The sequence below is a fragment of the Lygodium microphyllum genome, chromosome 5, assembly GCF_053477565.2.
Source record: "Lygodium microphyllum isolate KBCC chromosome 5, Lygodium_microphyllum_v1.1.10, whole genome shotgun sequence".
In the NCBI taxonomy this organism is placed as follows: domain Eukaryota; kingdom Viridiplantae; phylum Streptophyta; class Polypodiopsida; order Schizaeales; family Lygodiaceae; genus Lygodium; species Lygodium microphyllum.
The window spans coordinates 72990445-73005219 of NC_141139.1; the positions used below are offsets into that span (position 1 = coordinate 72990445).

The window sequence follows — 14775 nt, forward strand, 5'->3', positions numbered from 1 at the left end:
TGTCTCTCGGCCCAAGGATATGCCTGTGCAACCCAATGTGACCAGATCAACTCATGCTCAATCTATACAAATGAATGCTCAAAGGGCAACAAAAGATGCGACCACCTCCGATCGCCCTGAGGACCGGATACCGCAATCCACCAATAGTACCAAGTCCACCAAACTAGCTGCTAGTACTTCAAATCAGGGATCATAGCCGTCACAGCCCTTGGCCGTGACAATGCCCCTTGCGAAACGTGTCCTTAGTAGTTTACCTGTGAAGGAGGTGTCGCAACCAACTTCATTAATAACTCCAGCACTTCCAAAGAGCCTAAAGCCTGGGCTGGAGGAGTCAAGCACATGGGAATTGACTGAAGAGCTAGACTCCCCCAAAAGGGAGACAATTATACCCACGCAACTTGGCAAGGCTATTCCACAAGCCATGGCTAACTCCCATGAGGACACACTAGAGAAGGGAAATGCTGAGGCCCAACCAAGCACATCAGCAGTCGACCTAGCCATAGGTTCTGAGCCGTTAGATGCACCTGCACTGACCAAGAAAAAGAGGAGAAAATAGCGAAAACAACAACAGTTGCAGGTGGTTGTGGACCCCAAGAACATTGGGACGAAGAGTGCTGGAGAGCTAATGAATAAAGCATTGAGTCCGTTCACCAATGAGCCCACTGATACCTCTCCTAATAGCGGTGAAACCTCAGACACATCCGTGTGCTTCGACAAATCAAAGCATTCGTTACCATCAATGGCTGCTTGCAACACTCTATCCATTGACAATAGAACTCGCATTGACAAATCAAGAGTGGATACAACAGTGTCACGACGGGGTGATGAATTCACACCAGTCACACCCAAGGAAAACCATGACGCAATAATGAAGCCTCAAGAGAAACATGGAAACCCCAAGAGCATGAGCAATCCTAGCGTTGACCAATCTTGCTCATATAGGCCTGAATCCCCAGCTATGCTAAAGCCTAGGCAAACTCCTAGAACCTTGCATGAGATAGCAACCGAGCAAGCCCTCGTTGAACATAGAAGTGTCGCAGAATGCTTAACTGAGTTGGATGCTAAGCTCAAGGTGTTCGCACGAGTTTACGTCCTTGCGGACATGGGCACAATCCCCAAGGAGTAACTTGGAGATTACTTGCCCTTCCCTTTATCTTGGGAAGAGTAGGAACACCTTGACAAGCACTATAGCAGGCTCCTACACGAATGCTTGCGACTCATCTCGGGCAAGGAAGCTGACAAACTGCGCTTAACTGTCACATTCAATGAAGTGCTCTGCCAACCGAATCTCGTAGACATAGAGCGACTCAAGCGACTGTTAGCAGGCCAGAGTCGATTTGAGCAGCATTGGTGTGAAAACCGCGTTGCAATGGCCAAACTAGGGGCTCAGATCATGATAGTTTCTGAGGAGTGATTGGCCAAATGGCGATCCTAAAGAGACCCAACCTATGTGGCACCAACTTCCCTTCGAGTGTTGACTGCCATTCAGGGCAAGGACTTGGCCAAACCAAGCCAAGAAAACCCTCTGTTTTGATAAAGTTCTGGCTGATGAGGAGTTATATGTCGCCAGTAGACTCGGACAATGTTCCATGCTACTCGATGTGGCGAAATATTTATCAGTATTGAGTAAGCTACCACGTGTGCTAGATGCGTGTGCCATGCTTCAGTACAATCCCGAGTTCTACCATTGGTTTCTATCCTAGTGAAGCGACAAGGGTTCGGACAAATGTGTGTACACATATATATACAATGATTTTCGTATCACCTTGTATAGACATTATCAACACACACAAGCCATAACAAGTCAAGCGTAGACAGACAAATCGGGGCTGCCAAGCTATGCTAGGCCGTTCCACATTCACCAGATCATGCCCGCCTTCGAGCAAAGAGCATGTCCTCCGCATTACCATCATGGTAGCTCCGTCCAGCATCCCTAAGGACGTAAGCAGGGCGCAGTCTCTCTCTCTCTGTACACGACCCCCTCCCCGGCCTATCCTTCCGAGGTGGAGCCTTCCAAACATAGAACCACCAACCGATCCAACTCGGCATGAGTCAAGACCTGCTCGTAGTTAGCGGCCAGAGGGACACCATTACAAGAGTCTAGCATGTTCTGCACCTCCTCTTCTAATCACATACGTTTGACAACCCACACCAAGTCCCTTCTATGGGATCGTTCTTATCCCATATCAAAGCCTAGCTCTTGGATTGCATTTTGCAGGGTTCCAGAAGAAAAACATGGAGAACCACGATCAGCTGGCGTGCAAGGACGCTCTTCGCACACGCCGAGAGCGTGCAGCATGCGCCACTCCACCGGAGCACTATGTGTCTACCCTCAAAAGGTACGTGAAGAAGCAAGGCCCTAAGCGGCACCGTCCCGGACTAAGGCTGAAGAATCCCCGGGCCAAGAAATTCAAGACTCAAAGGAATGCGCAGCATGTGGCAACGCCAGTTGCACAGACCCCCAACGCACGCTCGGGCACAGGTGCTCGCGAAGTGACAAGGCGGCCCAGGATAGGGCAGAATTTAATGAATTGTTTAAAGACATTCTGGAAACGGTAGCGGCCCGGGACTACACCATTCATGTCCCGGCTGACATGTTCCCTGCACAGCCTCAGGGAGCCCCGCACTAGCACCGCCCCGGTCGCCTAGCCAACCGGACTCACCCCGCCTCGTACCTATCGACTAAACCCCTATGATGTACAAGTAGCTCGACAAGTCAGCATGCCATAACTTTTTATTTTGATAAGTAAAGGGGCAAGGTCCCCACTTGTACACATTTCTGTTACCTCTCATTAATGTATGCGACCTTAACAAGCAATGAAATAGGCATCCCAATAGACATCATAGAATTCTGAAAAATTATGTCTTAACATGGTTGCATTTGTTCGATGTACTTAACGCAAGCGAGCATATACTCTCACGAAGCGACAAGTGGATGCAGGATGACACAGGTCTTCGCGCAAACATGTCCAACGGCCAGGCCACCGCAAGACCACCAATCGCACACGAACCGCAACACAGCCATGATGTGGAACACGAAAAATCACCCTTGCAAGTACCCACATTGCACGCACCAAAGCATAGCCATGGGCTACACTCTCTTCTTGGGCCAAGCGCTACAATGAGCTCACGACGGGTGTCCCCGCAATCGCACCAATGTCGCAACAACGGCTCCCCTAACAACGAGGCTCGGGCACAATCATTATTGTCATATCCATTTCCTGAGCCTTCTAGGCTTGACATTTCCCAGCCAAAAATGCTCATAGCCTCAGCATATTGCAGTGGTTGTACTTTGGCCAAAAAAAAGGAGAGAAAGAGAACGGAGAAATAAGAAGCACCCACGATCACAACACCGCACCTAGGGGTCCTTAAGTTAGGTGCGTCCAGTGACCTTGGTCGGCTGGCTCCGTCCCTAGTCCCCTAACCCCTTAGCATCACCCACAATAGTTCAAGGCACATCAAGGGCAGGACATACCGAGGGAGCTTGTCTCGCCTATGGTTAGACCTGTCGCCTTGACCCACTTGCATAGTCCCCTCTGGCACTCTGCTTTAATACCATTACGATCAATGGTGATAAGCACTGCACGATTGGCCATGAAAAGTACACCGTCCTCCACAAAGCAAGTCCAATAGCTTCCAGCTTACCGAAAGTGCGGTGTCTGTGTATTCAATTATGCTACGTCGTGCAGTCACAAGGCAAAGGATGTCTCATACACCTTCACGAGAACTTCTCAACATGGACAACTTTGCTTCATCCACACATTGTTATGAGAAGCTAGCCCGTGGCCTTCTAACTACGTAATATCTAAGTATGCACGAGTACTCACATAATATCTGCACCAAAGTTTATACACAGTTTGGGTCCTCAAGTGCAGGACAATACTCCAGGCTTGCTTAGAGTTCGACATGTCTCCCAAACTAATCCAAATATGTCTTGTGCACACTACAAAAACTAACACTACCCCTTAGGGAGAGACCACCTGAGAGGTTTTCCAATTGCAGGTATTAAACTCCCACTAAAGCGCTGTCAGCTCTACATCAACACTCAACTCTGAACTCTTGTCCTTTACTTCATCATGCAAACCACCAGCAAATCATCACGAGCAGGATCCACCATGAGCATCCCACGCACACCGAACCCCGTGCCAACCATGAGTGGCCATTCCCAACAACGAGTAGCCCTATCGCCACCTACAACAATCATATCACCAGCTGATCGAAGCAGCATAGTGCCACCCACGCCCTTCCTCCGCACCAACATAAGAGCTCCTCCAAGGCAACCCACAACAATCCTTCCACCCACGTCTTCAGTGCAAGCTCTGCATGCTACCTTCGATGCAGAGTGCCATGGGACTGGCACTCATCTAGGAGGGGGGTAATGTTAACCCCAACACGAAGAAAGCAAAAGGGAATGTTAACCCCAACACGAAGAAGGCAAAAGGGAATAAAAAAGATGCAAGGAAAAGGCGGAAAAAAGGTAGCTCGATTGAAGAAAGAAGAGGAGAAAAAGGCCAAAAGCGCAAGGGCAACCTTAAAAAGTCCAAGGCAAATGCAAAAGGGGAAATGTGCATTTTAAAATACAAAGGCGCACCCTGAGATCTTGTAAAAGAGTGCCAGGCGGTGGAAAATCCAAAAAGCTAAAACAGAAGACAAAGACAAAGGCCAAGGCAAAGAGAAACGGAAGACAAAGGCACACAAGGAAAAGCGCAAGTCGAAACTATTGTAAAATAGCGCAAGCGCATCATGGTTTAATTCAAGGAGTGCCGAGCTCTCACCCGTGCAATTTGTAATTGTAGACGGGCGGTGGAAAGGAAGCTAGGGAGAAAGAAGGACAATGGGAAAAAGGGCCTAGGCTACGGTGTTGTGTGCTTAGAAGAAGCTGCCTCTGTGCAAACTGGTGCTCAACTCCGAACTTTATTTGTTGCAATTTTGGTCTTTTATGAGCCAGCTCGGCCTGGCCATCTATGGCAAAGATTTTTGGTGCCAATGGTAGAGGATATCATGTATAGATTGCAGCTACAGCACATGCACGCCTCTTTGGTGTTCTGCAGCATGATGCATCTAGCATGGCTTTGTTGCATCTGCAATACCTTTTACGTCATGTAGGACAAAGACTTTGTGATTTTGATGGGTTGCCTGAACCTCATCAACCAAAATCATAACTGCATGCTAACCCTCTTTTGCAAGATGAATATGGATACAACATAGGGTTTTTGAATCCATGGAGGGAATGTTGAATGAAGGACAAAGAATTGCCTTTGGTGCAGTCATGGATGCTGTTGATACAGATACTGGGGATTTATTCTTTTTGGATGGTCCTGGTGGGTCTTTGAAGACTTTCCTATACAAATGTTTACTTGCGAAGGTGCGCAGTGGTGGTCGCATAGCGTTGGCAACAGCATCATGTGGCATTGCTGCCTTGCTTTTGCTAAGTGGTCGTATAGCTCAATCGCCGTTTAAAATCCCAGTAGAATTAAATAATCGACCCACTTGCAATATTCCTGTTCAAAGTGACCTTGCTCGGTTATTGAGACAAACAAGCCTTATTTTGTGGGATGAGGCTCCTATGACCCATCGATATGCCTTCGAAGCGGTTGATAGAACTCTAAGAGATGTTATGAGTTGTGATAAGCCATTTGGTGGAAAAGTTATTTTGTTTGGGGGGGATTTTAGACAGGTCTTACCGGTTGTGGTAAAGGGAACACGTGAGGATATTGTTAATGCTGCATTGTGTTACTCTGATTTGTGGCGTTACATAAGGGTGCTAAGGCTATTTGGCAATATGCGAGTGTCGATAGCTGGTAGTGTGGTGGACAATGGGTTCATCTGTTGGATTCAAGGAATAGGTGATGGAGTGGGTGTTATCGAAAGTTGTGATAAGTTGTGTGTCCCACTTGGCATGATATTAAAAGGGCACTCTATCGAAACACTGATTGATAGTGTCTACAGTGGCGTGTCCAATGTGGGCGACTACACGTCATATTTTAGTGAGCGAGCTATACTTGCCTCACGGAATACAGAGGTGGCTACTTTGAATGATCGTGCATTGCAACTAATGCTAGGGGAGGTCAGGCAGTATTATAGTGCATATTCAATTGTAGAGATCGACGACTCATTTTTGTACTTTGTTGAGTATTTAAATACATTAGACCTTGGAGGTGGATTTTCTCCTCATTTATTGCTGCTGAAGATAAATGCACCTATTATGGTACGTGATTGATATGTAGAGCTTTCAATAGGAAAGTGATAGATGCTCAGATAATAATAGGGGCAAATGTGGGTGAACGAGTTTTATTCCGCGAATTACTTTTGTTTCGAATACTACATATTTGCCATTTACTATGAAGTGGAGACAGTTTCCCATCCGGTTGGCATTCGTTATGACAATCAACAAGTCATAGGGGCAGACTTTGTTCATTGTTGGGCTTTATCTAAAGGCACCAGCATTTAGACATGGTCAGCTGTATGTTGCATTTTCAAGGGTAAAATCTTCGCATGGTGTGAAAGTGCTATTGGATGAAGAGCATGGGGATATGACCACAAACATTGTATACAAGAATGTTCTCCGAAATGTGCAATAATGTGCATTACTTTCTTTGGGGAGATGTAGTTATTCATGATCATGTAAGGACATTGGTTTTGCATATATGTGAATTACTCTCTGTTGCTTTCTTTGTGGAGATACAGTTATTGATGACCATGCAGGGACGTTGGTTTTGTATATGTGTGAATTGCTCTCTATGCCCTATTTGGTTGGCATATACTCTTGGAAGTATAATTTTTCATATTTCACTATTCATTTAACTTTTACAGATGCCTACCCTAGAGTGGCACTATTACCTAGCTTCTGATATCATAAGAAGGACACTTGCAAGGGTCATTGAGCGTTTATATGATGATGTTAATATCGACATCAAGCTCCCAGTTTTTATTGAAGTTGTACATTGTGGATACATGCAATGTTTTCGGGTGCATATGTACGAGGTTGACCATAATAAGAGATTTCAACGCTCCCATACTGATAAGATACCGATGCATTGGTTCAAGTATGGATTCAAAGATTTGGATTGTTTTGTGATGCTGCATCAACGTTTGTCAGTACCTACGGAGTGGTTCACAAATGTTTGACCAGGTATTATTATTGTTGGGATGGAATGATCTTTGTTAGTTGTTCCATGTACTTATATTGTAATTTTTGTTGTAATGCAGGTGGTAAAGAGAGAGGTAGGACCGTTGCATTGCCCATGCGATTACCAATGGAAACTGTGGGATCATTCCTTGCTTCACCTTCACATATTTTGCTCAAGGAGGAGGATTTTGTTAATGATTCCTCGAAGAAAAGGAAGATTTCTTTCCATTAGGCATCTTCAAGACATTGTCTTTTTTTGTAGGCATCGGCCATTTGCCTATGGTACTTGGAAACACGTCTGTGCCTTATGCTTGGCCTTTGTGGCTTCATTTTGACTAGGTCTCTTATAAAAATTATTTTTGTGGTGCTTGGTCTTTGCCTCAATTATGACCCACTTTAGTGTAACATTGTTGTTCCATGTACTTATACCGTTGCATTGCCCATGCGATTACCAATGGAAACTATGGAATCATTCTCGGCTTCGCCTTCTCATGTTTTTTTCAACAAGGAAGATTTTGTTAATGATTACTCAATAAGCTTTGTTTCTATTAGGCATCTTTGAGACATTGTCTTTTTTTGTTGGCATCGGCCATTTGCCTATGGTGCTTAAAAACACTTGCATACGTTATACTTGGCCTTTGTGGCTTCGTTTTCAGTATTACGTTGTTGTTTCTAATTATCGCGTGTGCAAGCATATAATTGCTTACATTGATGTCGAGAGGAATGTTTGTAAGTATGGTGCATGGAAGAGATTGTTTTTATGTCTGGCATTTTGTGTTACATTGGTTTTAAACTACTTTTAGTTTTAAGTTTGGTGTGTGTGTTTGAGACAGAGAGAGGGTGCTTAGAGAGAGAGAGAGAGAGAGAGAGAGAGAGAGAGAGAGTGAGTGTGGATATACAGAGGGGGGAGGTGTAAATGGGATCAAAGATAGAGGGGTTGTGAGTAGAGGAGAGTAAAGCATGTGATGTTTTTGTGATAGCATTACCCACTGTGCGATAGGGAAGTGAAGCTGCCATGCGATTGCACCCCGCTTCGCGGCAGCTGCGAAGTGGGATAGCATTCCTTGCGCGCGAAGCGGGCCAGAAACGCTAGTACAAACAATATTGAAGAGCATGGTGCTCAAGGAGATAAACTCACTACAACTTTAATGAGAAGTCCAACTCACAAAAAGAAGCAATGCTAATGATGAACCCCAATTCGCAATTTTGTTGGTAGTTATTGGCAATGATCGTTTACCCTTCTTGGTCAATGCACATGCTATTAAATTGTTCCCTAATGTTGTAAGTGTTTTGGGCATGAATGAAGGCGTTAGATCACCCCTTACAACAACATTGCCATATGACATCTAGTCTCCTCCAATAGCAATGGTATCCGAGAGAGAGAGAGAGAGAGAGAGAGAGAGAGAGAGAGAGAGAGAGAGAGAGAGAGAGAGAGAGAGAGAGAGAGAGAGAGGTATCTATTTTATAAGTGGTAGTTTTTTATTTTAAAAATAAGAAAAGAGAGAAATACAACTTTTCTAACTTTTTTTTAGGGAGGTTTGGGTGTACTCTACATTTGTCATGTTGGGTTGGGAGTAAGTTTGGTAGATGTTTCGATTCTCATTTAGTATAGATGACTTGAATGCACAACTCAAAATTTATCCTTTAAACATTTTCAAAATGTCCCAAAGGTAGGTTATAACTTCAAACCACATTGCATGCATTGCTTTTTTGAACACCTATGTTCACATGGTGCATATAAGTATGGAGCTATGGCTAGCTTGAATAATCCTTCTCCATGTTAGGGTAAGTACAGGGTGGTTTCCTATGTGGCGTACCTATTTGCACTTACCCTCAAGTGGCAACTTAGTTGGTTAGGGCACTTGTGTGTGTTGCACGAGGTCTTGCATTTTGAAAGGGGAAAGGCGGCGACGGGGTGGGGGGATGAGATATTCTTTCTCAATGTGTGAGATTGATTGCAATGATGTCCCAAAAATAAGAACCATATTAAAGAAACTATTTTGACTTTATGACCTTGTGAGTCTCAAAGTTGCACAAACAAGTGATGATAATTATGACCTTCTATTTCTTGCCTTTTGTTCCATGGATAGAAAAGTCATTCCATGAATTGGTGTACCTTGTCACTTTTATGCTATAGAAAAACCAACCTATTTAGATGTAATTAGATATTGTATAACAACAATAATAAAATTTTTGTGGATACAAAAGCGAGGAAGTATTAGGCAAAAACCTTGAGTGTTGCTTCCATATCACCACAATCATTTTTCCCAAGCACACAATATATACTTAAATACCATTTCACTTTAGGCAAAATATTTACGCATTCAACCTCAACCATGATGCCTTCAAATAGCCAACTATTTCTAGCCTCCCATAAGGCTTGCAAAATGAATACTTGGGCCAGTTGCTAATTGATGCCACATCTTTGGTGCCTTCACAGAGGCCAATGATAGCAAAGAGCATACCTTTCCTATCCTCACTATCCACACCAAGCTTCTCTTTTACTCGAGGACACATGACATATGCTCTATAGTCATCTCAAAACACTTGATGAATAGTCTGTTCTCTACCCCACAAGAGCACATTCCCTCGGTGAATCCTCTCTTCTCCATCTTTTCAGTAGCACCCATTGCAAGTCTCAAGAAAAGTATTCTATCCCTTAGAGGAATGTGAAGTCTCCAAAGCTCTAACATTAGAGGTCCTCACATCAATATCACTCCCCAAAAAGCAACCCATCTATACTATTAGTTAAGGAGAGGTGGGGGATGGGTGCCACATGGCAGCCCCCCACCTCCCCCACAAAAAGAAAAGGAGAATGCAGGGGCAAGTGCCACGCGTCTAGCACCTGCCCCCGCCCCCGCCCCCGCCCGCAAAAATCGCGCCCGCCCCAGCGGGCGAGTCTAGGTGCGGAGCGCCTAGTTTTCACTTACGACGAATGCCAACGTGGCTGTCGTCTTGGATTTCTGAAGATTTTTTTAATAAAAATCATGTACACACCAGTACTGAGGATAATGCAGAAGTGCTAGCTAGCTCAACGAACAAACTACATGCGTGCACCGCAGTAGAAGGAAGAGAGTAAGGCGCCTGAGATGGACCTCAGGCACCATTGCACCACGGCCATCGGCTGCCTCGTCGCGGCTAGCGAGCCATGGAAGAAAGATTCCTGTTCCTTGCGGCTCTGCATTTTGCGCAAAGACTTGACGCGGCTTGCGTGGAAGCGTCATCTGGCAGGCAGGCGAGGCAAACTCTCCAGCTCCTCTAAATGCTTCACCATGCTTCCATTATTTCCCGAGAACAGATCTTCATTGCGCCGTGGTATGCATGTTTTCGCCATATACGAATTGCTGTCTCTCTTACCATAGCTAGCATTTCTGTGCAAATTCCCATTTTATTCAAACTGTTTCATGATTCGCATGCATTTGGACGTTTTATGAAAGATAGGTCTTTTGATTTCTCAGTAAGCGTGTATTGATGGGTTACAATCTGGGGTCGGACATGTGGTTTACGAACTGGTGTCTATTCCAGTGGATTTTCCTGTCCAAAAGTCTGCTTGTTTGATCATCATTGAATGGTGTAGGTTACATTGGAGTAAACTATTGTCACTCAATTTTTGTTAGAATAGTGAGTCACTATTATGACCACACAGGCTGGTGATGCAGGCAGATTCACGAGAGAAACACTAGTAAATTCCCATCTCATCTGTCTCTTCAGTCATCTCCCATGTCGTGGAAGAATGCCAGCAGATATATCAGAGACGAGAAAAACGTTTGTTGATTACTAGTGTTTCTGCACAATTTCAGGTGCAGGCGCGCGTGCCCGCATGCACACACAGAAGGAGGGAGCAAAGCAAGCTGACTCAGTGAAAAAAGAGGTGAAAAATCGAATCTTCGAATGAAGTTGGTGTTGCATGCTGTTGCCTGCCCATCCTCTCTAAGGGGAACAGATCAAGAATGTTCCCAACAGGGCACCCCATATTGGGAACAAGAGCAAGGACGTTTCGTCAAATTGCGTGCATCCCTTGTGTTTGGGCCTTTCTCTTTTGAACAAGAGCAAGGATGTTTCATCAAATAGAATGCATCCCTTGTTTTTGGGGCTTTCTGAAAGAGAAATCCCCTGTTCCTGGCCATTGTTTTACTTTTTCTATGTTGTTATGTTGACTAGGGAAGTACCATGTAGCACCTAACAGCAGCACAATTGAGATTTTCTCACACATGCACACATTCTTTTGTGAAATAACTATCATGCATTAATTTACAGAATGCCTTAATATTGAGGTTTTGTAAACCTAGATAATCTAAAAGCCTTGATGAAAGAGGGGTTAGCTGGTTTGTCAGCTCATGCGTGAGTTGTGCATGCCTATTAGGGCTGGGCACATTGCCTTTTATTTAGGCATTATTTTAGTGATTTTTGTGTGGCATTTGTGGCATTTTATGCCAGTCGACCAGCTGCCATTTTAGGCCTGTTTCATGCCTATTTATTTTTCTTTCTCTTTTGTCTTGTGTTCAGCAGTTCATTTCAGCACTTATCTATGCTTCCATTGGTGCACCACTTCTAATATGGTATGAGATTGCAGGATCTAGGTTCTTGCTGTGATTTTTCTGCTAATTATAGGTCTTTTTTTCCTTTGCTGATTAGGCAATCTGCTGGTAGTGGTTTTCAGCCAGTGTACTCAGTTGTTGCCTTTGTTTTCAGACTAGCAACCTGCGTTTTCAGCTTGTGCCTGGATTCCAGCTTGCAATCATCAGTTTGTTGCATTAAATGCTCAGCCAGCTTGTGTTTTTGGTTTACTGCCCTTAACCGTGGCCGGGCGATTGTTTGTACAGGCCGTTTTTATTGTTTCTAGTAGTATTTGACTTGTTTTTCTTCATTTTGTAGTAGTTGCTCTTCGCTTCTGATAAGATTTTTGGTTACTTTGCATGTGAACTCTCATTTTGTAAAGTCTTTGGTGTTGGTTTGGATGTATTCCCTTTACCCTCTATCTTCTTTTTTTCTCCCGATAGCTCATCCGTGCACTTCTAGAGATGATAAGTTACATAGACTTGACTATCTTACATGGAGTATTGTGATGAAAGCTTGGTTTGTGCAAAAGCGGATTTGGTACATTGCATGTGGAGCTATTTTTGTCTACAAGGAGGCTTTCATCTTATTATGTAGGTTCTAGTGAGGCCTTTACAACTTTAGAGAGAGGTGACAGGAAGAAGTTGAAGGCCTAGTGTTATCACTGTGGTAAGAAGGGACACTTGCGAAAGGATTGCAAGGAGTTAATAGCCTCACGGAAAAAGAAGGAGAAGAAGAAAGGGGATGCAGACTTTTTTGAGGAGTCATCCTCTTATAGACTTCGATTGCGATTCTCCGGCCAAGGAGAAGTCCTAGTCGCGGAAGGGGTCCACTTCTTCATGGTGAGGAAAGGGCTTGATTGCCTCTTTCTCTGTTGCTTTCTAGTCCAGGTGATGTGGTTATCCCTCACGACTCTCCAATACTAAAGAGGGAGGTTGAGAGGGTGGTGAGATGGGGTAGTTGAGTCTCATCTATAGAAGTATATAGATATACAGGTTCTAGAGAGAGACATTCCTGATGTGGCGGTTGAAGTTTGGTAGGTTCTGATCCTAGAGTTGGGATTGACATTTAGGTTCATGATGGGCAGTTATTTGACGGAGAGTGGTATTGGCTCCTAGTCAGAGCTCACACGAGGGGTCACTTTGGGGGTCTTGGCCAAAGGCAAGGAATCCATTGTCACATATGTCTAGAGGCATTTTTGACAGGATGATCTTGTATGCTATTGCAAGACATTGTTGACAGACATAGAGATCCGTTATGGCTCTTCTCTATTTTCAAGAGCTAATACAATTGACATCGACGTTAGATTTTCTTCGAGGCAGCTTGGTGGTGGCTTGAAGATCATCCATTGCTTGGGTATCCATGGTTCTACTCTAGTGCTTTGTTGTATGAACTATGATAAGCTTTTATCATTGTGTCATTGTATTGTATTAGATCCCCCATGATTTGAGAGAGGGTGTTAGCCGGTTTGGTTGTTGATGTGTGAGTCTGTGCATGCTTATCAAGGCGGGGGCACATTTCCTTTAGTTTAGGCATTATTTTAGTGATTTTGGTGTGGCATTTGTGGCACTTTATGCCAGTTGGCTAACAAGCTGCCATTTTAGGTCTATTTCATGCCTATTTATTTTGTGGCTCCTCCTTCTATTCAGTTATCATCATTCTTCGAACTGTCTTCCTATTGGAGAGAGGAGCCAATGCTGGTGCCCCCGCAACCAGTGACTCATTGTTGTATGCGTCATTCTCGTGTTTGGTATATGGATTCCATTTCGCGGGCACATCTCTGAGTTCTCTTCTTTTGCAGCGTTCTTCTATTTTCTCTCTTTAGTCTTGTGTTTAGTAGTATATTTGAGTACTTGTCTATGCTTACATTGCTGCACCACTTTTGACACCTCTATCCAGTCCCTAAGTGACAAGGTCGTCTTGGACTAAGAAGGAGTTGTGCAAATACATTTTAAAGAAGGTATTGTGAGGATTTGGCACCTCATGTGAGAACAAGAGGGCCAATGTAGGGCGCGGAAAGTACTAACAAGTGTATGTTCCAAAGAATGAATTGAGAATGAATGAATGCACATGTGAGGTGTGAGATAAAATGGATTCTCAAGGAGTGGAGTGTTCAATTGCAATGTAACTGGAGTGGAAGCGAAGGCTCAAAGTATAGTTGAGAGAAGCCCACACAAGCCTTTGTGACTTGCAGACTATGGGGTATTGAAGGATCCCTCGGGGATGCCACAAATCAACGCGATGGAGTGTGTTGTACTTGGATGGATTTGGAAGACAAAATAGCAAACCACCTTTTGACCTTGAAATGGTGAGGACAGCAAATACAAAAATTAGGTGTGATGATGGCGTGGCTGGCTGAAACAATTGTGCTTATCAGTGACCATAGCGAGAGCCTTTAAGGTAGCACACACAGGTGACAGCAGTTCAAAGTAGTTGTGGATGCTAAATCAGCCGTGTTTGAAGGCTGGGCATGCCTGAAGGGTGCATTGATGATGTGGCATCGGTGTGGGCAATTTGGCATTGTTTGGAGTAGTCAATCAGCATTCTATCTTGGTGTTGGGTGTAGGGCAACAGCTGGGCAGTTGGAGACAGCCATTGGGCAGCAAGAATGATTGTTGGGATGGCAAACTAGTGTTTATCTTCAGTGTAGGTTGTGGAGGAATGAAGGCAAGAATGGGTAGTATTTGGGGTGGGAGTTAAGGCTGAAGGATGGTGATGGGACTGGCAGAAAGTTGGACAATGGGATGGTGATGGGATTGGCAGAGAGTTGGACAATGGGTTGCGGAGTGGGTTCCCCTACTACCTATAAATAGAGTTGAATGCCCAATGATAAATTTTAGAGGTTTTACTTGCAATAAAATAATCAAAAAAATGCTGATTGCCATCATAAATGTTGGTTGCCCTAGCTTGGCCAGTGTGAATGTAGTCTAGACCCACTAAAAAAGAAATGCACTGAGCTGAAAAATAACCAGCCAGTGTGAGCGCACCTAAAACCAACTAAAAAAGATATGTGTGCTCTAAATGGAGTTGCCTCCTTCATCAAAACACGACAGAGTGTTAGAGCTTCCTAATGTCCATGTCTAATTGAG

General features: G+C 44.3%; 2 protein-coding genes across 3 annotated transcripts in view; both read left to right on the forward strand.

Moving 5' to 3' along the window:
• Positions 1-5221: 5221 nt before the first annotated feature.
• LOC148035978 (uncharacterized) lies at positions 5222-6581 on the forward strand. The gene is made up of 3 exons (XM_087678874.1): positions 5222-5523; positions 5674-6067; positions 6438-6581. The coding sequence occupies exons 1-3, from the start codon at positions 5222-5224 to the stop codon at positions 6579-6581; spliced, it is 840 nt and encodes a 279-aa protein (XP_087535000.1).
• Positions 6582-10142: 3561 nt separating this feature from the next.
• Positions 10143-14775, forward strand: part of EMB2746 (RNA-metabolising metallo-beta-lactamase family protein) — a 51821-nt gene continuing 47188 nt past the window's right edge. For both annotated transcript variants that reach the window (XM_087677971.1, XM_087677972.1), the window contains exon 1: positions 10143-10444. In XM_087677971.1, coding sequence (XP_087534097.1) covers positions 10219-10444 — 226 coding nt within the window. In that variant the 5' untranslated portion in view covers positions 10143-10218. The remainder of the gene's footprint in view (positions 10445-14775) is intronic.